Source organism: Polyodon spathula, chromosome 10, assembly GCF_017654505.1.
Source record: "Polyodon spathula isolate WHYD16114869_AA chromosome 10, ASM1765450v1, whole genome shotgun sequence".
In the NCBI taxonomy this organism is placed as follows: domain Eukaryota; kingdom Metazoa; phylum Chordata; class Actinopteri; order Acipenseriformes; family Polyodontidae; genus Polyodon; species Polyodon spathula.
Genome location: NC_054543.1, coordinates 43,440,025 through 43,464,350, shown reverse-complemented (window position 1 = coordinate 43,464,350; position 24,326 = coordinate 43,440,025). Strand labels below are relative to the sequence as shown.

General features: G+C 35.3%; 1 protein-coding gene across 1 annotated transcript in view; it reads left to right on the top strand.

The window, feature by feature from the left end:
- Positions 1-24,326, top strand: part of LOC121321517 (inactive dipeptidyl peptidase 10-like) — a 113,803-nt gene that overhangs the window by 11,234 nt on the left and 78,243 nt on the right. Inside the window, exons 2-3 of the mRNA XM_041260501.1 lie at positions 998-1,112; positions 2,763-2,858. Coding sequence (XP_041116435.1) covers positions 998-1,112; positions 2,763-2,858 — 211 coding nt within the window. The remainder of the gene's footprint in view (positions 1-997; positions 1,113-2,762; positions 2,859-24,326) is intronic.

Here is a 24,326-nt window from a genome sequence, read left to right as displayed (position 1 = left end):
CAGTGCCAGGCCTGTTAACACACTCATCAGGGTTTCCCCCTGAAACATAATCTTACCCACCTAAAACCCACAAAATAAACCACCATTTGCAACTCCTGCTGCCTGCATGCAATGATATTTTAGTTGAAACTAACAATAACGTATCTGCTATATAATCTGCATGACATCAGACAGACTCGGAGTACAGAATCTTTGCAAATTAAAGTATATCAGAAATACTAAAGCAGACACTTGCACTGTATTGTTCTAGTATGTTTTCATTCTGTTTCCTATGGCACTGTTATAGTAAATGATTGATTACTCTAAACTGGTTTTCTTACTCCACTGTGCATAGAAAGCCATCTCTATAGTGATCTGATCTTGTACATCCAAATGAATTATTTGGATATGCTACTTAGTATGGAAACCATTATAGGGCAAACTGCCTTTTGCACTATCGCTGTATCTTAAATAATGTTCACAGGCAATCCCTTGCAGTTATTTTAGGAGTTAATCCCTTTACATCTTTATTATACAGAGCTGTTTTTTAATCACCTTGGCCTATTTTCTCCAACACACATGACGTTTTTATGGATTGATTCTTGGAAAATCACATTTCAAAAATCGATATGTTAAGCTAGTTTTCTTCAAAACACCTGTACTAACATGTTTTTAATAACTAGTTTCTACATATGTGTCCTGGCTTGTATTTTTTTTTGGCCCACAACTATACAGATCCGCCAAGTCTAACTTATTTTCTATTGGATTTATGTCAAGCTTTAATAAAAGTTGAATTTCAAATTAAGGAAACATAAAATGATAATTTCTTGATAATATATAGTCTGTGCTGATGGATAAATTAAGTTTTCTAAAGTGCATGAATGACTGTTGTAATCACGCAAAACAGACTTTCAATAATATTTATTATGCGACTCAGTTGTTTTAATTGTTATGTATATATGGTTTTGAATTTCATTACATTGAATTCTCTTTTTTACCGAGCATTTTTTGTTTGTAGGATCTGGGAGGTGGCAGTCCTCCGCAGAGGAACTGGAAGGGGATTGCCATTGCACTGCTGGTGATCCTTGGGGTCTGCTCCCTCATTACCATGTCTGTAATCCTTCTAACTCCAGGTAAGCTGTTAGCCTGTGTAACAGACTGTTAACAATTTAATATTCTAAACAGTGAATACTGCTTACATAAAATCTGTTATTACCTCACGTTGTCACTTGCATGTACGTATACAGTACATGTACTGTAAGTAATTTAACTCACTTCCCTCTTCAGGGCTTTTTATACCAAGTTGAATTTCTAAAGTGACATGGTTTTAGAAACGTTCCTGTAATTTCTGTGGAAACTGTGAGTTCAATAAATTAATATTGCTCCAGTAAAAACCCAACGGTGTAAATGGTTACCAGAATTTGTATGTAAAATAACTAATTGTAACTCACTTTGGGGGGGAGGGGGGGGGGGACCAAAAAACAAAAAAACATCAGCCAAATAAAAAAGGAGCTACTGAGGTTTCCTAGGGGACAGAAATTACAGCTGCACACCCTTAGTGTTCTTTTTTTTTTCAAACCTGTTGTTGAAATAGTCAGTAAGTACCTGTACGGTGATCTACTGTAAGTAGAAACAACATATTAAATAGTATGAAGACATTGATGATAAAAAGTGTCAGTTTAATAAATGGTTAATACATCGCTCCCAGTGGAACACTACAGAGGGATTAATATAAGTTAATGATCCACAGTAAACAACTAAGATTTAAGAAACACAATTTGAGTTTCCATGGAAACAGATATATGATGCAAAATTATAGACTTTGCTGATTTACATTATTGTATTTGTAAATATCTCCCTGTTAAATATTCATTGAGAAGCCTTCTTTCTCTATAACTCATTTGGTTGCAGCATGCATTGCAGAAGACTGAAGAGGATAGCGTCTTTTTTTATATAATGATATGGGTGAATATTGTGTTATTGTGATATTTCAAGTTACAATATTACTGTATTAATGAAAACAGATTGAATAAAAATTTTAAAAAATAAGTCAATATTTCAATTCAGATCCAGGTGTCACTATGGCGTTAGGGTTTCAACAAGAATCTTTTCTTGGGAAAGATTATTTTGAGAATGAGCCTTCTATTCCACCAGGGAATACATTTTTATTATAGGTTTTAACTGAGACGTTGGAATGTACATGAGAACAGGTTACATCAGAGTTTCAAAAGCTATATTCTGTCAGCTATCGCACCACCTTTACTCTGAGAATTATCTTGCAATCCACCTGGTACACGCACAGGCTCGGAAGAGAAGAGTTTGAAGGAGACAGTCGATATTCTGTAATGGATTTAGATAATAAAGCAGGGCCACTGTGTCCATCAAGGCATTATGTAAATAGGTCTGGAATGAACCTGCTCCTTCTTGACTTCTTGGAGGAGATGCTTTTCAATGCGATTTCCCAGGGGAGTTGACAAGAAACATTCATCTGATCTATCAACAAGACAGTTTTTCATTTCTTCAGCTGTTATTATTTCCATTTTATTTTGATGACAAACTGCTAACCTGGCTAACTTTATAAAACATTAATAATAAGTGTGGTCAATATGTTTAAAATACAGTAATACAGTCCTGTAAAGAGTGAAATAAATACGATCTACATATAAGACAGAAGAATGAACATACTATAATATACTATGAATCTAAACTATATGTTAACAATTATTATTATTATTATTATTATTATTATTATTATTATTATTATTATTATTATTATTATGCAGATGAAACTTTAAAGGGGAGTGAAACCAAACTATCCCTGGGAGATCTTTTTAAACCAGAGTTTGCTGTCCATGATCCTGAAGTAAAGTGGATAAGTGGTAAGTGTATATCAATGTATGTTTGGTGCTAAATTATTTAATTGAGAAATGTGTGAGATGAGTGTACATCATTTAGTCATGGAATGGTCCATTCAACACTTCATATTATCAGTCCTACATCTGTTCTTGATATGTTCATAATTAATTCATTGTGTTTAATATGAGCAAATGTGGAATTGAATCATTCATTTTCAACATTTACTTCATGCAAATACAATTATAATTACGTGTTAACTTTTTTATGTTTTATGATATGACAGTTAACCCTTTCACAGAGAAATGTAAACATTCCAGTGAAAACACAACAGAGCAGAAATCCACTGCTTGTTCAGATACATATTTTGTAGTATTTGAAAGCTGAAAGTCTTATTTACTCTAAAATCTTCCTTTAGTCTGTCTTTCTCATCTCTGCGTACAGTACAGTACTACAATCTAATGCACATATTTGGGTGCAAATAAAATTAAAAAAAAATAGAATTGCAAAGTAATAATAAAAAATGAAATAAAATCCATCAGTTCACATTATTAAACATGACCTTATGACATATAGTAGGAGTTCGTAATACACACATATTCTCTGAATAGCAGACAAGTGCACTTAAAAAAGAAAAATAAAAAAATGCTATTTAGAGTAAGAAGTAAATGAAGGTCATTAAATAGCTTAACATAAATACTTTGATCTTTTGTATAATGAGATTAATTATTCAGCAAAGGTTGAAAATGTTTGTTACATTGTTGATCAGGATACTGTACTTACATCATTATATGTCTGGCGGATACTTTTTTGTGAGTTCTCCTCACATGTTATAGGATGCAGAAGTTTAGAGGATGAGCCTGAATTTCTGGAGTGTGACTAAAACACACATAAATAGGTAACACTTTACATTGTGACTCCAATTACTGTGTATTTACATAATAGTAACATAGTAAATACATGCATACTTAGACAAAATTACGTTGTTATCATGCATAGTTACAATGTACTTACTGTGTAAACCTTTTTGCACGCTATATGTAAGTACACAATATCAGAAAGGGGTTAGGATAAGGTTTAGGGATAGGGTTAGGTTTAAGGTTATTTCATGCAAAAAAAATGTATATTTGTAAAACATGTGTTTCACAACCTACATACTTTTTGGCCCATTGTCAGACACCTCCAGGTATGTGACTCTCACGTCCTCTTGATTACATTTAGTAGTTCAGTGATCTCTTTTGCACAACTGTATTTTGTGGCTGTAAAATAATAACCTCAATTTACTTCTTGTTTGATCTTCACTGTATTTGTCAGAAGACTTGTCTTCTTGGCAAACCATGCCCTATATTCATTCATATTGGGACCTTGTAAGAATCTGAATCTGAATAAACAACGTTTAACTCACAGCTCATTATCTTTGGTTCTTAGTGCATACCCCTGCTGTCTCTCTATCCATTTGTCTTGTCTATCTGTCCGTCTGTCCTTGTTCTAACTTGCACATTTAAACTAGATAAAATGGAAAAGGATTAGTAGTTGAAAGTGTCAGTGATTTATTGAGCTGTGATTGCTATTCAATACCGGTCACACTTTGGCATTTGAAAAGGAAAGCAATACCAAGCTCTAGACACATGCTGTGCTTCAAACACTCCAGAATCCTATCTTGGCAATATCTCTTAATTAATAATGCAGCATCCTGTCTTTTTTTTTCAGTAGTGTAACCTTAAAGCTGCTCTGACAGTCTGGTAGGCAAGGAACACTTGCAGCTGCACAAGGAAGCAGGGCCACAATCATCCACCTAAATCCAGCATTGTTGTCATATTTCTGTAAATATAACTTTGTAGGGTTTTTTTGTTGTCATTTTGTGTTTTACTGCAGTTTTAGGGAGTCTTCCCATAGTGTTATCATAAAAGATAACCTCGATAATCTACCATATGTGTGCTGTCCTCATATCCGAAGGTTACACTGACTAGTGCAATAGAAAATACTGTACAAATCGCTTTCCTTGGAATATATTCAACAATGCCTTTGTGAGTGAAATTGCACAGCACTGTGAACTCATCCTTTGACAAAGTTTCAATAGCACAAGGGGAAGTTTGTCTTCACATTCTGTGGCTCTTCTTCTCCCTCATGGCATGCTTTGTGCTCAGTCATTTATAAGTGGTCTATTCTTTTGTGGGCTTCTTTCCTCCCACTGTCCTTTTACAAGAAAATGAAACACGTGTGCTGCATTTCCTACCTACACACTTACTTCGTTTGAAGGACTATGGATACAAGAGGATTTATTTTCATGTTTTTTTTTGCTGTTACTGTGCTTCATGAGTCAGTACTGAGAAAGGTGACCATTGATTTTATTTGGGCCACCAGCTATCTCCCTGTCCACATTGGCTACATTTACAACCAAAATAGAGGTAGCACGCTACGTGTAACATTATTATTCCTGAAAAATATCTATTTGACCCTGTTCTTTTTTTTACTGTGACACAGATTTACAACAGAGTTTTAAATACTGCACAAGTGGGTGTCATTTTATGGTAATTAAGGAGGGGCTATGCTAATATTTAATGTGTCAATCATAAAAAGAACCTTGCTATAACTTAAACATGTATTGTATAAAGGGTATGTAGAAAAGATGTACCATTCGTAACTTTTTTTTTTAATAGAGGTTACAACTACTACAATTGTAGCAAGAAAAGTACGTTTGTGTTAAAATACTTTCCAACAGATCATTTTGCTGCTATGATCTTAAGAACAGTAAGGTAAAAAAAGTAATTATAAACATAAGCTATTTTCAGCCAGTATTTGCTAAAAGTGTGACCAGCTTTGCCTGAGAAGCATAAAGTGTAATTTGCAGTAGTTTTCCTGCCATAAAAGCTTTTCTGTTGTATGCATTAAAATATCTAGCTGGTGTTCCATTCACAGACCTGTGTATTGTAGGGTAAGGCAACCAGATTTACAGGTGGAGACCTCCCAACTCATAGTCTTATCCATTGTACAGAAGGATCTGTCTGTTTTTCATATGTAACTGGGGTGGAGGCTGTGCACAAATGTAAGTGCCGCTCTCGTCTGCATTGGTTGTTATAGAGCTTTTAACCTCATCTAAACTGACCACCAGGGGACACAATCTGCAATGGTAGTGTGTCACACAACACTGTTCGTTAGACACAAGCAGCAACAGGTAAAGTATTATCTTTACTGTACACTCTCCTTAACAAAGTCTCCTTGACCCGCTCTTGAGTGTCAGTTGAGTCTTTCTCCTTTGTTTTAAAAAATGTTGCATTGTAGAATGAAGTGTGGATTCTCCACAAGGAATATCCATGTTTACTAGGCACAAAACAAAACAGAAGCATGCTACTAGCACTTATTATGTACACATTCATAGATTGTGAACATATATCAATTCATCAGGTATTATCTTCTTATTTTTTTATGTTAATATTTTTAATGAGGCATGGCTTTTCTATAGCGATAATTGATGAGCTCAAACTTTTAAACTGCTCTTGCCATATTTTCTTTATTGACAGTAATTTATTATTTATCTGTAGTTTATATTGTGCATTGTACGTAGAAAAAGCTTACTGTTCAATACTGCATCAAAAACCCATTACACAATTTCTTAGGAGACTTTGTAAAGAGAATCTAGAATCATTAAGTTGAAGTTTTTTCCAAGCTGTGCACAAGCAGGTAACATGGGAATAGCTTTGAAGCTTATGGTAACTAAAACTAAAACTATGGTAATTAAAACTCATTTGGTAGAGTATTGAGGTTCTTACAGCAAGTCATTTGTTCTGTTATTGTTCTGGGAATATCTGTGTTTGGCTTTTTATCAAAGAAGTATGAGTGGAACGACATGGTTATTTCTAGGCACGGTTTCTTGTTCGTAGCTTTTGTGATACTGTATCTTTGCATTAGTACTGGCCTTCAGAGACGTTTCAACATACCCTCTTCAGTCACGGTTTGTTGTTTTATTTTTTAGAAATTAGAAAACAGTTGTTTGAACTCTATGGAGTTCAAGAAGCTGCCCTGCCAAAACTTTGAGAAAACATATTCATTATAAAACAGATACAGAGATAGTAAACTCTATGTGGTACAATTATGCCCATATTGACTGAAGAGGATAGAGTACGGTAAGAGACTCTGTGAATGTGTAATGAATGACATACTAAGGGCAGATATTAATACTGTCTTCCTTTACATTGATAAACCTGATTCTTTAACCTGTCCCTCATAATCATTTGTATATTTTGATAATATATATTCTAAAAGATGTTAATAAACCAATCACGGAATTACGGTATTATACCAGAGGTGAAATTACAAATATGTTTTGAAGGATAAGATTATGAGTTCAAGAATTGCTGGATTCAATTAATCTGTTTTGAGATCCACACATTTTATAATGTTGGCACCTAGCATGGGCTTCTTAAACAAAATAATGGCTTATCAGTTCATTGCAGCTTGTGTTTTTTTTAATGTTTTTTTTTTTTTATTTAGAGAAAATAAATTTGTACTGTGCCGCAAAGAGCTGTTTATTGAAGTGTTGAACATTTTCTGCCTTTCGTTATTGGAAAACATTTGCTCCACATCATAGGCAGCAGTTGAATGAAAAACATAAGGTGTTTAATTTGTATTCAGCTCAGGGCTTTTGATGTGAACCTGCACCATGCTTCTCAATATGGCAGTGGTTAAAAAGATAATGAGATAATGAATTCACTCTTCTGTTTTTCAGGTGATTGAACTTTCTCACTGTTGAGCTGCATGTGGTCTCAGATGGTTTCTCTAGAAAGAGGATTTTTTGCTGGAATAAAACAAATACATATATAATGGGCATATCACACAGCTCTTGAACCAATAAGAAAACCTGGTTCTTATGTGAGACCAATTTGTGATTGTAGACTTTTGACAGAAAATAAATAGTAATACAAATGAAAAAGGCACCCAGTCAGATTGATTTTCTTAACAAAACGTGCTCAGCAATAAATATAGGAAAATAAGTTGGAGTAGCAAATTCTGGCTTGAAATTTGGAAGCAATGCCTGGTCTACTGATTGAGGGACTTTTAAAAATCAGCACCAAAAGCTTTTTTGTAATACCTTCTGTTATAGGGGTTCTCATTGTATGTAAGCTTTTTATTGAAGCTTCACAACTGTTTCAATAAACATGGAACAGCACCACATAAGAGGACTTTATCGAAGACTGAGAAGCTTTGTAGTAACCAGTTACTAGTGGTGCAAGGTCTGTTCAATGCAAGTGTCTTGTCTTTTCCCTGTAGACCCTGCCATTAAAATAACAGTTATTACTGAGACAAAGTGAGCATCAGATCATTTAAAAAAATAGCCTTTATTTATAGATAAACCATTATTGATTTTATCAGGAAGGACAGCTTGCTATTTTATTCTTCATATCTGTGCTGGATGTACTACATATAAACTAAATTACTTTCAAATATTGCTTTTAAGACTTTTCAAAATGCACCCAATTATTTTCATTATCGAGATAAAGCAATTTTGCAGAATTATATGGAATTTACTGGAAAGAGAAGTGGAATAGCTAACTGTTGTTTTCTACATCAGGTATATAGAACCTGCATGAAGTTAAAAAAAAAATCTATATATGTGTATATATATATATATATATATATATATATATATATATATATATATATATATATATATATATATATAACTCAATAGAAGATTTTGGGGTTTTAAAAAAGATTTCTGCCTGAGCAGCTTGGGTTATCTGATTTCTCTTCAGCACAGTCTTTCAAATAACCTTATGGTGGAGTGGCTTTTTTTTAAAGGTGATATATATATATGTGTGTGTGTGTGTGTGTGTGTGTGTGTGTGTGTGTGTATATAGTCCCCGACAAGGTCTTTTTAATGTGCTTTGTCTTAAAATAACAGATGGCAATTACATTCGTTGCTGTTAGTTGCAGGGAAAGACTGCAACTGAAACTACTTTAAGTAATGTAAACCCTGCCTATTCATATAAGCGACCCTGTTTCTGTGAATGATAACAGTGCCCCTGTTATTGATTAATTATCCTTTGGTTTGTGGTTTCATATGAGTGAGTGTTGAAAGTTCCATGAATTCCTGTTCCTTTAATGGGAACCGCCATGTGGGCACTGCTGTTATGGATGCTGACCCTGTTGGGTGGGCTGAGGATACATGTCTCTCCATGCTTGTACAAGCGCTTGCACTGTGAGTGATTGTCATTTTGCACCCAGACTCCACTGTATTATGTTTACAGGAATAAAAATGTATTTCACAAGTAGTTACTGTGGTATGGTACTTAATGTAACTTCATATAAAATGTTACGTACAATGATATTTACAAAACAAATAATTTATTTTAATTTACAGCTTTACTTCACTTTGTAACACCACAGCTTTAAACTTGCAGGTATATAGCATTGTCCCCTCCAGGGTTTTTCTTTGCTTGCATCCTCAACTGAGACGGACAGATTTGAAGCAACGAATAGCATAGCCTTCAAAATGCCTGTCTCCTGAGCAGCCATCTGCATGTTTTGGTGAAGAACAATCTGTCTATATTGAATTCCCAGCAAACATCCCTTTCCCTAGTCAACCTCTTACTTTCAACCATGCAATCAGAGTCGAATCTTTATTGTACATTTCAATACACTTCTTAAAACAATTCTAGAAAATACATCTACATACTGCAGAATTGTAAATGACAGTAGTTTGAGGGTCTGTTGTCTGACACCTCTGGTTTAGGTGCTAGAGTAGGGCTTTCTGAAGTGACAGAAGCACTTCTTATATTATTACTTGTAGTCATACTTTGATTGGAGTAACAACGAACTGTCATTGAGCCATTGGGTACCAATGTTAGATATTGGGCCAGCCATGTGCAGGTACAGTTGTATTTTCCTGTGAGGTAATCAATCACCTTCACAATAAGAAAAACCTTCCATGTTTTCTGAATATATATCTATATATATCTATATCTATATCTATATATATATATATATATATATATATCTATATATATATCTATATCTATATCTATATCTATATATATATATATATATATATATATATATATATATATGTTTATCTCAGTTCAGCCTGCAATCAATGATAGTCTTAATTGTGTTGAGGGCTTTTTGTGACAAAGCCCTTTAAAGAGAATGATGACATTTCAAACTAAACGAACAGTTAACTGTGTAAAGCTGATGCATTCCAGACAGGGCCACTTCAATGAAGTTGTGAGAATCTGTTTTATTGCAGAGGATACATACAGTACTGTGGCAGGAACATTGCAGTGTTTTACAACTGATGTGCACGTTGATTCTGTCATTTATTAGAAAAAGAAGCCAAATATGGTAGAAGACTAGAGGAAACTGTAGGGTAAGCAGATGCTCTGTCTCTTAGGACACAATTGCTGGTCTGATGACAAATGTATCCCTGAGAGATCAGTATAGTAGCTACTGCTGTCAGGATGTTTTGGGAAATAAACCTGGATACCATGAAGCAAATCTGGGTTTAATCAAAGTAAAACTATTGAAACATCTTAGAGTTCTGTGATGGTCATGTTTGTTATAGTAGGAAAGTTCTTTCCAAGCAACCATCTTCAACCTTTTCCAGCCAGAGTGCTGGTCTGCCTTTCTGATCTATTAATCTTGGTTCCAACTTCAGCTTTGTTACTTACATTTTTAATAATGTGTTATAATAAGGTTCTTGTCCTCTGCTTCAGCTGTGTTTTTGGACATCATTTGATTCAAGTATTGCCTTTGTTTTCCAAAGATTAATACTTCTCTTTGTGCATGTAACAAAAAACAAACAATTCTAATGATCTAATCAGCAGTAATCCCACGACCATTTAAATCCCACCAGTGTTTTCTCCCAGGGGTGACTCGTTGCCCCACGTACTATAGCAAGATTTCTAAATACCAATATATTGTAGAAAGAGGTCTGTGATATAATGCATTAAGGGATTGTAAGGTGCTCCAAAATAAGAGAACCATGTGTCCTTCTATTTGACCTCACTAACAGCTCAATAAGTTGGACAGTCCTGGAACAGACATGATGACACGGTGTACTTGGTTTGAAACAAATAAAACATTGCATTTTTTCAGGTGGGGGAAATGGTTGATTTTGGTGAGTGTTTGTTTGTATGGGTTTTTCAAGGTAACAGACATATTTTTAACGGCAAGATTAGATATATGTTTTACAGTTAGAAGCAGTCATTTTGAGATGTTCTCTTTGGAGTGGAAATGATTGGAGATTACTTTCAGTAGCCTGTTGATTTTCATCAAGCGATCATGAATTTCATACTGAGAATCACTGATGTAATGCTACAACATTGGACTGTTTATCCAATCCTACAGTAACACATTACAGGAGACTACAAGATCAGTGGTGAGTTATTTTTTATTTAAAGGATTTATAATTTTCCCTCATTCTGTGTATAATAACCTACTGGGATTGTATGATTGCTGAAAACAGATAATACTGATGTTTTATCTAGACAGCATCAAAATTCATACTGTAGAAATATTCTGTATGCAGTGAACTATACAAACAGCAAGAACTAAAGACAACTCTTCTGATACTGTGCATTTGCCCATTCTGAAAGTTACATTTCAACAAAAAGCACATAGCTATCTTCTATATTCAGCAGTGTTAGGTAAGCTGTAGTGATGATTTGCTATAATTTATGCAAAACTGAATTGTTAATTAGCGTAATAGCACCACTCACTTTTTTATATAATGCTTTGAGACTGCCCATTCTCTGTTAATTTTCATACTTGCTTTATTACTATAATTTGGCATTCTACTGAGAAAAATAATAGCTTGATTTGGGATGCACCCCTCTTGTAAATGGGCAAGCTGTCCAGGAGGTTGAAGTGCTTCAATCTGAGCACTAAATGGAAGGGTTTGATGTTGCAATGATACAAGTCTCTGTGCAGGCAGATGCTACCTCAACCCCATTATTTTGCAAATGCTGCTAATAAAAACAAACCATGTTACCTTACAAAATAAGTATCTCAGTAAGTATCGCTTCACAGGCAATGCTATTTTTTTTTGTTCTTGACATTTAAAAAAAAAAAAAAAAAAGACATTACAAATAATTAACTTTCTTTGCAAGGGCAGCTTTTGATTGGTTAAAAATGCAACCCAATATATGTCAGATTTCTATTTAGCACAAGACAGCTATCAGCACAAGCCCATTAAATAGAATCATATTGTGGCTGCTCTGTTGATTGGTTTCCACCTACATGACTAAAGCCTCTACAATAAAGACAGGCAGTGATGTATTGGGGTAGTACTAAAGGGTGGCAGGTGTTAGCAGCTGGTCTTAGGAACAGTAATAGTAACTGTTTTGAGATAATTTTGTATTCTGCTGTTGGAATTGTAAGCTTTATATAGGCTTGTCATCAGTATAACATATTTAAAACTGAAATTATAGGTTTTAACTGGTTGCTTAATTAATGTTGCTACTTCTCCATTATGTGCAGAGGTTTTTTGTGTGAAATATCTTTTTGGTATGCAAATAGGCATACAAATACAGTGTTGTCAATTAAAGGCATTCTGTGACTGAATGAGAGAGAGAGAGAGAGGATCCATTGGTTGATTGGATTGTAGATGGCCTATAGTAGCTTATATAATGAGGAATGGGCACAGTGACATATGGTTTCGAAATCTGTTGGTTCCAATTACATGAAATCTAAAGGATAGTGATGGGGTATCCAACGAGCATCAGAAAGAAACAAAGGCATTTCCAGTGAATCTATAAGCTCTCTCTCTCTAAGTCGTACAGGACTTTTAGACAGCTAACCACCAACAATTTCAGTAAATTCATCCTTCTGTACTAATAGTCTGTGTATGTGTACCTGTATATAAATGCATACACACTAGTTAACTTCCATGAATGCTGTAGAAGGAATAGCATCTCATGCTAAATCTACAGTTGAATAGTAGTGAGCTGTCTAGTTTGAGCTGCTCTAAATGTCGATGCTAAATGTTAAGGATTAACAGTGTTTCAGTTCTTTTCTCCTGGTTATCTGCTTGATGGCTTCCATTTATAACTGGTGCCAGTGCCCTAATGAGAAACTAGCAATCAGATGAAGCACCTGCACTTAGCTTGATCCACACAGACTGAAGCGGCATATGAAATTCATGATTGCTTCATGAGAATCAACAGGCTACTGAAAGTAATCTCCAATTTTCCTTATCTTTATAGTGAGACATCATGTTGTAGTTTAAATTAAATGGGGTGACACTTTAAAAATAAATGTACCACTTTAAAATGATGGATGCAGATGACTATGGATGTTAAGAATTTCTTAGGGTTGCATCTGAATAATATTTTGTTATCCGTAATCATTTTTCTAGTTCTGAAGTTAATTATAAAAAAAATAAATGTAAACCGAACTCATAATGAATTCAGTGGAACACCACAGGAGCAACTAATAGACTGAAAATCATAGGAGTTTGCAGGCATTATTTTAAAGTGTAACCATTCAAGGGTTAGATTCACTGCAGTACACTTTCCATTTTGTGTTATCTGCTTTTTCTTTTGGCTTTCAGTTGGGGTTCCTCCTGGCATTTACATACATTCATATCCATGGTGCAGGCTGCAGGTTGCTAGCAGTTCAGATGTAGGTTCAGTCAGTCAGGTGTTTTGAAATGCTTTACACAATCATAATGCTGACACTTATTATAGTGTTATGTATGAAGACTACCCCTAGCTACTGCTTTCAAACATATCTGTTACAACGATTTCCAACGTCCTCCAACTATAACCTAATATATCTATAACCTGTTCTTCTTATGGGACTTATAGCATTTAACCAAGACAGAGACCTGTACAGCGATTTACATATCGTAATTGCTTTCCATAGTAACCGAGACAGCCTAATGGGTTTTCTGTAGAGATTACAAAATGCAGGGGTTTCAATTCTTAAGTCTTGTTATATTAATCTTTTAGAATGGTACATGTTTCCATGTCAAAAGGCCTAAACTTAAAAGAAAACAAAAAAAAACCTCACAGTTCACAGTTAATGAGGGGAGGTCAGTATTCATGCAGCATAATGAATTCTAATGAGATATCTCTCTCTCTCTCTCTCAATATATATATATATATATATATATATATATATATATATATATATATATATATATATATATACACACACACATACATATACATATATATATATATATATATATATATATATATATACAGCTCTGGAAAAAATTAAGAGACCACTGCAAAATTATCAGTTTCTCTGGTTTTACTATTTATAGGTATGTGTTTGGGTAAAATGAACATTTTTGTTTTATTCTATAAACTACTGACAATATTGCTCCCAAATTCTAAATAAAAATATTGTCATTTAGAGCATTTATTTGCAGAAAATGACAACTGGTCAAAATAACAAAAAATATGCAGTGTTGTCAGACCTCGAATAATGCAAAGAAAATAAGTTCATATTCATTTTTAAACAACATAATACTAATGTTTTAACCTAGGAAGAGTTCAGAAATAAATATTTTGTGGAATAACCCTGATTTTCAAGCACAGCTTTCATGCATCTTGGCATGCTGTCCACCAGTCTTTCACATTGATGTTGGGTGACTTTATGCCACTCCTGGCGCAAAAATTCAAACAGCTTGGCTTTGTTTGATGGCTAGTGACCATCCATCTTCCTCTTGATCACATTCCAGTGGTTTTCAATGGGGTTCAGGTCTGGACATTGGGCTGGCCATGACAGGGTCTTGATCTGGTGATCTGCTCTATCCACACCTTGATTGACCTGGCTGTGTGGCATGGAGCATTGTCCTGCTGGAAAAAACAATCCTCAGAGTTGGGGAACATTGTCAGAGCAGAAGGAAGCAAGTTTTCTTCCAGGACAACCTTGTACTTGGCTTGATACTAATACTAATAGACTATTAGTATTTAGATCAAAAAGGGAAAGTTAGAAAATACATATTATTTATTGTGCGTGAACTAGCACATTTAGGAAGACATTTCCTCCAGTGCAAATAAATTGTATCCTTCTGAGACATTGGTTTAATAGAAGACAGTACAAGATTATCCAGCTCTTTCATTATGAAATAAATACCAGTATTTGTTATGAGCTGATTTTGCAAAAAAGAAAGGAAATGGGCTTATATAGAAAGTCATACAATTTAATAATGATTACTTTTAGCACTTATTTCCTGATGGATATTTATAGAAGTTGTAAGTTCCCAATTAATGTGGTTCTGTAGAGCTTGCAGTAACCACCTGACTGATTTTCTTGGACAGTCAGTCTCTCAGTGGAACAATTAAAGATTAAACTTTACAAAACTCAAATTAAATTATCGTGGAGCCATGTACCTCAGGGCCCATGGACAAAAGCTTACAAGCAACCGGGAAGTATTCTCAAGGTATGTTTTTGACAGATAGTCTTGAACATTTCTGTGCTGTTCCCAGTGGGTTCTCTCTAAAATAAAATATTCTATTTGTGCTGCAGTTTACCCACCTTCTTGTTTGTTGTGGCTTGTTATGTTTGTTTAATTTTGGAAAGGGTTCATCTATTAAATGAAGATGAATCATTACTGAAGATCAAATCCTTAGCCCAGGATCCATTCCAACCGGGAAAGGATCCAGAAAATATCCCAATTAAGATTGAACCACTGGAATCAGGCCTTAGTGCCCCAGATGACTTAATGCCTTTATACAAGGATTCCATACAAAACAAGCACACCGTGAAAAAAGGAATTAGACTAGGCTGTTATAATTAGAAATAACAGCAGTGAGAGTGAGAGACTTGTTCCAAACTCCTAAAACATAACAGGGGAGACATAGAGGTTCCTTTAATTACTTGTCGTTTTTTTGTTTTTTTTTTACATTGGGTATATTCGCGGTTAGATTATAACAACCTCATTCCCTCAACCTTGAACATGAACATCCAACTGTGTCTGTATTTTTGTTTCACAAACTTTGCCCAGTTTAATGTAGTTTCAGGTAAGAAAAACCAGGTTGCTGCTAGGGGTGTAACACTACACTTGTGTTACAAATATGCTCAGCAGTTTGCTGATCAGAAGAGTATTGTCTTAACAAAAACAATAATTAGCATGCAGGAAGAGAAAAAGTCTGACTCTGGAATTCTGTACTCCTCTGTAAAATTCAGTTAAACTTTTTGTAAACAACAACACACCACTACACACTTGCCCTTTGCTGAATATCTACATTAGCTCAAAATAGACACCCTATATTGTACATGTGTTTAAAAGCAATAGCTATGAAAACAAACATGGTGGACTCAGCAGCACTCAACAGATCATAAGCAGACAGTGTATGACTGAGCATTGAAAACCCATGTATTTACATCCTCTAACAGTCTTCTCCGTACAGTTTAAATGGCAACTAAACAAAAAAAAAATGAGTTTCAACAAAATTGAACTGAAGAAAATTCAACAAAAAAAAAAACTGCTTTCTTAAATGTCATCCGATAATTGTTATACTACATGGTGATTTTGAAATATGTCTGTTTCAGTAAACCAAGAAATGTAATGTAAAGACTTGAGTGTGTCTTGAGTTATTTTTACTGTGTTTTATACAGAAGTAAACTGCAAGTACAATTTGGAATTGCATTATACAAACGATCATCATTACTCACTAATGACCCAGCTCAAAGAAAAGAAAAATCCAGCTTTATTTAAATTACAGGGCTTCAGGTGTTTCTATACGCATGGGAGGTATAAAAGACTAACTATTATAATCAGATTACCTGTTAAAAGTCATTTTGAGGATTTAAAGGAGGCTATCCAGTTATCGGGAGGCTGCTGGTGAACACTTTGAATGAAAAAAAAAACCTTAAACTAGAATAGTGGTGCCTTTTGTAAGCTTGCAAATTACATAAATCTATGAATACATTGTGATTCCAAAATGAATCAAGAAATGATAATAAAACAAAGAAAAGGGAAAGTTTTTATAATAAAAAAAAACAGAATTAAGTAACACTTAACAAGAAGTGACTGTTCCAATGAATAGTTATTGAAATCATATGAATAATGTGGAATTTATCCTGAAATGTCATTTCATTGGAATTCAGCCCTTGTTATTATTGTGTTAATCTGTTTTGGGTGGGTCAATTTGTTATGCTACCATGTACAGTAGCAGCTGCTGTTTGTTATCAAAAGCAGTACAAAACCTCAAAAAAGTACTACTAAAACAAGGCGATGTGTCTCTTTGTGCATTAGGACTGATGAAACAATGCTGCTTTACTTGAGTGGAGTTGAAGCCCATGGAGTGACAGCCAAAGCAAATGTGTGTAAATGACATATCTATTACACAGGAAATTGTTGTAGATTGCATGCTTGAGCATAATGACATTGCAGTTGCCCTTATAAAAGGCGTGTGGGGCTTCAAGTCAAGCCACAGCAATGTTTATGTGGACAGATGGTGAGTGAACTGAACCCTTCCTTGCATTTCACATTTAGGCGAACCAATGTGATCCTGGTTTTCAGTGATTTTACTGTTTGGCATTTCAAGCTAAATAGTATTAGAACGTGTTTTTCAGCATAGGTGTTATGTTCTCAAAGTGGGTCAAAACACTGTTACTAAGAGACACTGTGATTTTAAACTAGGACAGCTCTGTCATCCCTTTTTTCCCAAAACATGATACCAGTGAAGTCTAATTATCCACTGTTGGGGACGAACTTCATGGGTGGCAGAATATAGTGGAGACATCCATATGTACAGTCATATGTGTGTCACACTTAAATGTTTAGAATCATTCATCCAGTTTTGATGAAACATGTCTTTGCTCATTGTGACCTGCTTTTGAGTGGTTGCGCAAATGACAGCTGTGTCTTGAAAAGTTATGTCATATGCTGTACTGTGCAATGAGGGTATGCATCGCAATGTGCTGACACCTGAATGGCTAAGCTGTTGGAAGCTCTATCTTGAGAGCCACATGTATCTTGTGAGCCTCATGTCCAGTTCCAATCATTGATATATACAGTATTATTATTATTATTATTATTATTATTATTATTATTTTATTATTATATACTAATCAATGTGCTGTGGAGGTGTGCCATGGTAACTTGTGATGTAAATCTCAAATCTCATGATATTGACGCACACGTAACAAACTTATCTCTGGGCCGTTTAAGATGTTATCATGTTAATGGGTAAGCATGGTCCCACTAAAATATGCTATGCACCTTTAAAAAACAAGGTTCTGACCTATTACAGTCAGCACTCAGATACACGTCAGTCGCGTTTTACTGTCCTTAAGAAACAAATAAAATTCCCATTATATATATATATATATATATATATATATATATATATATATATATATATATATATATATATATATATATACACACTCTATGTAACAAATTAATGCACTTACCCATCACATGCAATTTCTGACTCTGTCACCATTTGCTGATAAAAAGCCCACCTCTTCAATGTTACAATTTATTTGATTATCCGTCACAGCCCGCGCTTTTTTTTTCACACTTGCAAAATGCCAAGTCTGTCTTCATTGTGCAGTTACACAGTGCTTCCTCCACTTTCACCTCATGAAAGTGCAGCAAAAACAAAGCAAACGAGACAGGCTACGGTAATGTAAAACAATGAATCATTAAACAATTTTAGACAATTGATGTATTTTTTATTTATTTATTTATTTTTTAACCTTAGTTGCTTTTGTGCATTTTCATTTGCAAGTGAACTGTGACATTAGGGCCTTATCGAGCACTATATTCTGCAATTTTGCATACTGACTTTAGACACTGTTTTGTTGTTTTTTTAATCTTTTGCTAAATTGTATTGTCTTTTACGTTTTATACAGTTCTGTGCATGGGTAACATTTTGATTTCATTTTGCTGTTGGTTCGTTAATGGGGAATTTTACACACTGCTACAATATGTACTGGCTTTAAAATTACAGTATGTACTATATTACAGAACACATGCTGTCTCTGTTGGCAAGTGATATTTTCAGAATTATATCATTTTCAATTAAAATACTACTTCTGTTGAAAATATAGTATTGTACCAACAAAACCAACTACAGTACATCTAAATGGAAGCCTACTTATTTTAAAAACAGTCCTTTCAGCTATGTATTTTTGACATTGTATCTTTTTTGTGTTCCCTGAAAAAACGGACAAGGGTTGGAACGGGCCAAAATGAAATAATCAAGTATGCGTCACACGTGTTTAACTGTCACTGAAGTCAGAATTTTATAGGGTTGGAGATGTGTGTGCTGACTGTAGTGAGATTGTTAGAACACACTTGCTGAAGAACAGTACAGATTTTTGCCTGTAAGTGGTTAATTCCACAATTTTTAGGCAATGGGCATACATTATATTTTTAAAGAGGTAATGAGAGATAGAAATACTGTATTGTATAACCTTCTGACCTCTATATATATATATATATATATATATATATATATATATATATATATGATATATATATATAATATAACTTTAAAGTTTAAGTGCCCCTGAATGAAATTTCACATCCTTAAAAGTACAGTGAAAAATGCACCAAGTTTGACTCCAGTGTTATTTCTATTCGTGGGATGTGACCTAAAAAACAATAGCTGCTGTGGAGAGCACTTCTACTGTCATTAAGTACCGTATAAGAAATGCTTTTGTTCTTACAGTAAGCTGTAGCTATTTCCCTTAGGGGCTTACTGAACCAGTGGGTAGGAAACTGATGGTCCACTTGCTGTGTACACTCTGCGGGGTGCTTATGGCTTTCCGCAGGTAACTTTTTAAAGCAAGCCAATATGTTATTTCAGTGTTGTGGTATAGAGAGATCTCTGGGTTGATGTGCCAATATGATTTTTATGTGACCATAAAATTGGGCACAGCAATTCAAAGCAGAGCACCTTTTTTTTGTGCCCAATTATTTTACCCCACAATTTCTCCCTTATTTAGGCTGTCTAATTAAATTCCCACAATGCAGCAATTCCCCACACAGCTCAGGAGACTTGAAGGTTAGTGGGCGTCCTCCAAGATGCTTCACACACAGGAACTCGAGCAGATGTTAGTGAAGGATAAAGGCTAGCCCTGCAGTTATCCACCTGAGCTCACCAGGCACCTTGCTAGTAGGGTCCGTTGTAGCAAGATGAAGGAGAAACAGTCCCCGATGGTTTGCCTCACACCCGAGCTAATATGACACTGCCGCTAGAATCCCCAGCAAAGACTGGCGGCTTTGCACAACCGTAACGCATACTTGTGCTCCCCTGACATTCGGCTGTGCTTTTACCACCCCAAGCAGAACATATGTTAAAGAATACTTTCTTATCTATAAATTCTTAAGCTGGGATCAAATTGTAAACCAGGGCAGCCCAGTTGTGGACAGTTTTCATTGTTTCCCCTAACGGGTGCCAAAATAACTGCCTTATTTTCAATAACGTGGCTGAGGCTTGAAGTTGCCGTCTGGAAGGCCCTAATTAAACAGTAATACTAGACTGAGCCTTAGTTCTGTATATCTCGCTTGTCAATCCCAGGAACTCGCCGAAATTCCTCTTGTTGGGTTTCCATAGGATTATCGTATTTACAGTTCTCGTCTTCTCTCCAGCAGGATCTTTCGAAATGAGTACAAATGTGGGTCCCAACGGCAGCACAATGTTAGGATTTACTTTCTGCCCACTTAAAATAAAGATTCACCACCAGCTGGGGATCACAACAGCAACCTGTTCTCACTGCGATACCATTTGGTCCCTCTTTGTGTTTCGCACAGTTTACCGTGAACGGTCCAAATAGTGGATATACAATGTATGAGTATCTCTCTTCGGAGTTGACTGATATTAAGCCGCGTCTGTCAGCTCTGCAAATGGAACTAGTTTCTTTTGGCACAGACACAAGTGTGTTGGACCCACATACCATGCCTCGATCATCAAAGGATGCTGATGCCGTGTAACTTCCCATCAGTGAAGGCTGAACTTTTGTCAGCCATTTGTCCCTTATGCATTGAATTGCTGTACTGTGTGCTTTTTGTAGGGTGTGAATAAGTGTGTGTCATTTTTGTATTTATTTTATGGTTGCACAAAAATTAAAGAATGACTTTGTGGAACGCATAGGTTTATGGGATGTAGTCACTGCTTGTTTTGGGAGAACTGTACAGTTCATTTTTGATACCCAGTGTATTATGCAAATGTAATTGAAATGGAAATATTTGTGTTCACTTATTGTGCTTTCACGCTCACAGTTTATGTTGTTTTTTAAAATTTTGGTCCTCCAGCAAGCCTGCAGACGATTTATTTTAGATCCCTGACTCTTAACAAAAGATGACATGAGTGTACCAGTGATGCAACCCAAGGAAAATGTATTTGTTTTTCAAATTCTGTGATTTTTTTGATGATCACCTGAGTTCTCTGAACTGGTTCCTTGTGTCACCTTAAGGCTTTTAGGATTTCACCTTCAATAGAGTCTAGTAAGAGATCCTCATTTACTTTTGTAGCGATGTTAATAACTGAGTTATCCCCCAGCAGGTCTCTTTGTATTGAAGCTTTATACACTGTATGTACTGTACAGTAAGTAATATATGATCTGGCCCTTACATCTCCTTTATGGTTTCTTCTTTACTCACAAGGTAACGTAACATGTGTTTAATGTATTAGATGTGTTTATTAGCAGGGCTCTATAGTACAAAGTATATCTTGCCTGGTTTACTTTAATGTGTTTTGAAAAAGACTAAACCAAGGTCCTGGAAACATGAAGTGCTAGAAGTTTTATCTAGGGGTTTGTTGGGAGTATTTGGTTTTGTATTCATTTTAGAATTGTACTCTAATTAGTGTTTTTGTTCTTTTCCATTTGAAACATTTAACTTTGAAAAGCATTGGAGTTCCTTGTTAACTTCAGTACAGCTCAAAACACTAGCATAACTTAATTCCCCGTTCCCATTCTAATTCTCTAGTCGTTGGTTCCCTTGAATGCATATCAGTGGATTAATCATTTTCCCTTTTCTCCCAAAGGGGAGGGTTCTTGAGCTCAATGTACTGACACAAAAGCAGCACTGGTAGTTAGTATTTCTGGCCTTGATCTCTGCCTTTTCTCCTAAAGCCTATAGCCCTGTAGCTCCTGCAGAATTTTAAATGCATCAGATCCAGTGAAACAGACAGTCACCTTCAAGTACTGTGTCCATGAAACTTAAAACTTAAAGCTGCTCTTCGCAGACATTATAGCTGCTTGGTCGAAGACGCCACAAAGCTTTTCTTACGTAATTAATAGGATTACAGCAAAACAAATTGATTATGCTCATGGGTTTTGGTTTATTTATTTCAAGGACAATTGTAGAAGGCTGTGTCTCCTGTAACCAGTTCTTGTCGGGCAAGTAGAGGCTGAAAGGTTGTCCTATAAATGCCCATCAATATACAGAATGAGAGAGGCATGGCCAGAACAAAACAAGAGGATGTCCTTCTGTAATACATGTACTGTAAAATCCTTAAAGCTGTAATGTAAGCTTTAAGATAAAATAGAAAACAAGATTCTGTACAAAATTATGGGATAATGGGATAACAGGAATAATAGGGGTAATAGGCATGATTACTCGGCGTTCTGTTTTAACAGTTTGTTTTTTGTGAAAAATGTAAGTGAATAATACTACAGATAACAATAATACCACACCTAGTACTACTACTACTACTACTACAACTAATAATAATAATAATAATAATAATAATAATAATAATAATAATAATAATAATAATAATGGTATTGGTAATGATGATACTAAAAATAATGTTAATGGTAATGTTCATAATAATGGTGTTTTGTAGTTAAGAACAAAATATCCTTAATTAAAACGTTGCAGAATGCAGAAAGTAGTATTACGTTATAGGATACAGTATCCCTCTGTGAGATACTGTATCTAAAAGCCACAGAGCTTAGACATTGATGTAACACATCATCATGATCCTTATGAAATCTGAAAGTGCTTTTTAGTGCTAACCATTCGACCTTTGGAGGGTCCAGCTTGACAGTTTGATAAATAGTACAGAATGACAATGAGAAACTATAAGGGAAACACACTCGCTGGCTGAGAGTGCCAATCAGTTACTAGCTCACTCTTTATTTACAGGTTTTGCCAGTTAATGAGGACTCCAGTTCAGCCCCAATATCACCCTCAAGTCACCACAGTAATTAGAGATACTGAGTTTGCTGTACAGGGAAGGTTGAATTTTGGATCACTATAATTGCCTAAATAATTTAACTATGAGAAAAATTACCATTTGTGGGATGAAGTAGTATCATGTGTCTGAATTCATTACAGATAGTGTCACAGTGCAGAAATATATTCGCTGAGAAACTTAATTTGAGAATATTAAACTGCAAGGATCTTAGATGTTATGCTGGCTACCTTGCACATGCCAGCTCCTGTCTTCACCACTAGAAAGCCAGGCTTCCTTGAATGAGCAGTTACAGACCTGTTGGTTTGTACAGTATTTGAGATATGGCAGCTCAGGACTGCGTGTCTAACACTTAGGGAACCATCTGGGATATTGAAATCTAAATCCTTCTAAATTCCTATAATTATCTTCTAGAGCAGTGATTTTCAACATCTCCAGTACCAGTGTCTCCAGCACGGTCCATCGGATGTACCCTTAAGTATGTGCAATCTTAATTGGCTATTGTAAAACAGACCTACCCCATTCCAACCATTTTTATTTATTTTTTTGTCTCCAAGTATCACTGATGATGTGATTGATCTAATTATGAATCAATCAATCAATATTTATTTTATATAGCGCCTTTCATAGTGGCCCACCATCACGAAGCGCTTTACAAGATAGTGAGGAACAATATGTAATACATTAAATACAGTGAGATACAGGGCATAGTACATTTTAAAAATGCAAACAGCAAAAAAATAAATTAAAATAAACAAAAAAAACAATGCAAATACATTAAAAACAGGCACAATACATTACATACAAGGCTAGGATGTGAATTCTAAACATTGTGGATGCGTGTGTCAAACAGAATCATACAAATAAGATGGAGGGAAAAACCTGAAATAGCAATTTATATAGCAGCTAATAACAGATATCAGCAAGAGACAACAAGTGGGTCTTGAGAGTTGATTTGAAGCGAGCAATTGTGGGAGCTGCACGCTCTAAAGCTGGGAGAGAGTTCTAGAGAGTCGGGGCCATGAAGCTAAAAGAGCGCTATCCGAGTGTGGTGCATTTTTGCTTGGGTAAAACAAGCAGGCCAGAGTCAGACGATCTCAGCTTGCGTGCAGGGACAAGGCGGGTCAGCAGGTTGGAGAGATACTCTGGACCTGTGTGGTGAAGAGCCTTGTAGGCAAGCAGGAGAATTTTGAATATAATCCTGAATTTTACAGTAGCCAATGCAGCTGGGTAAGACGGGGGGTAAAGTGATCATGTTTTTTACATCTGGTAAGGATCCTAGCAGCGGCATTTTGAACCAGCTGCAATTGGTTTATGGCAGTTTATTTGATAAGAGTTCATCAGAAACCACACAGAGCGACTGCTTTGGTTCCCCATCAT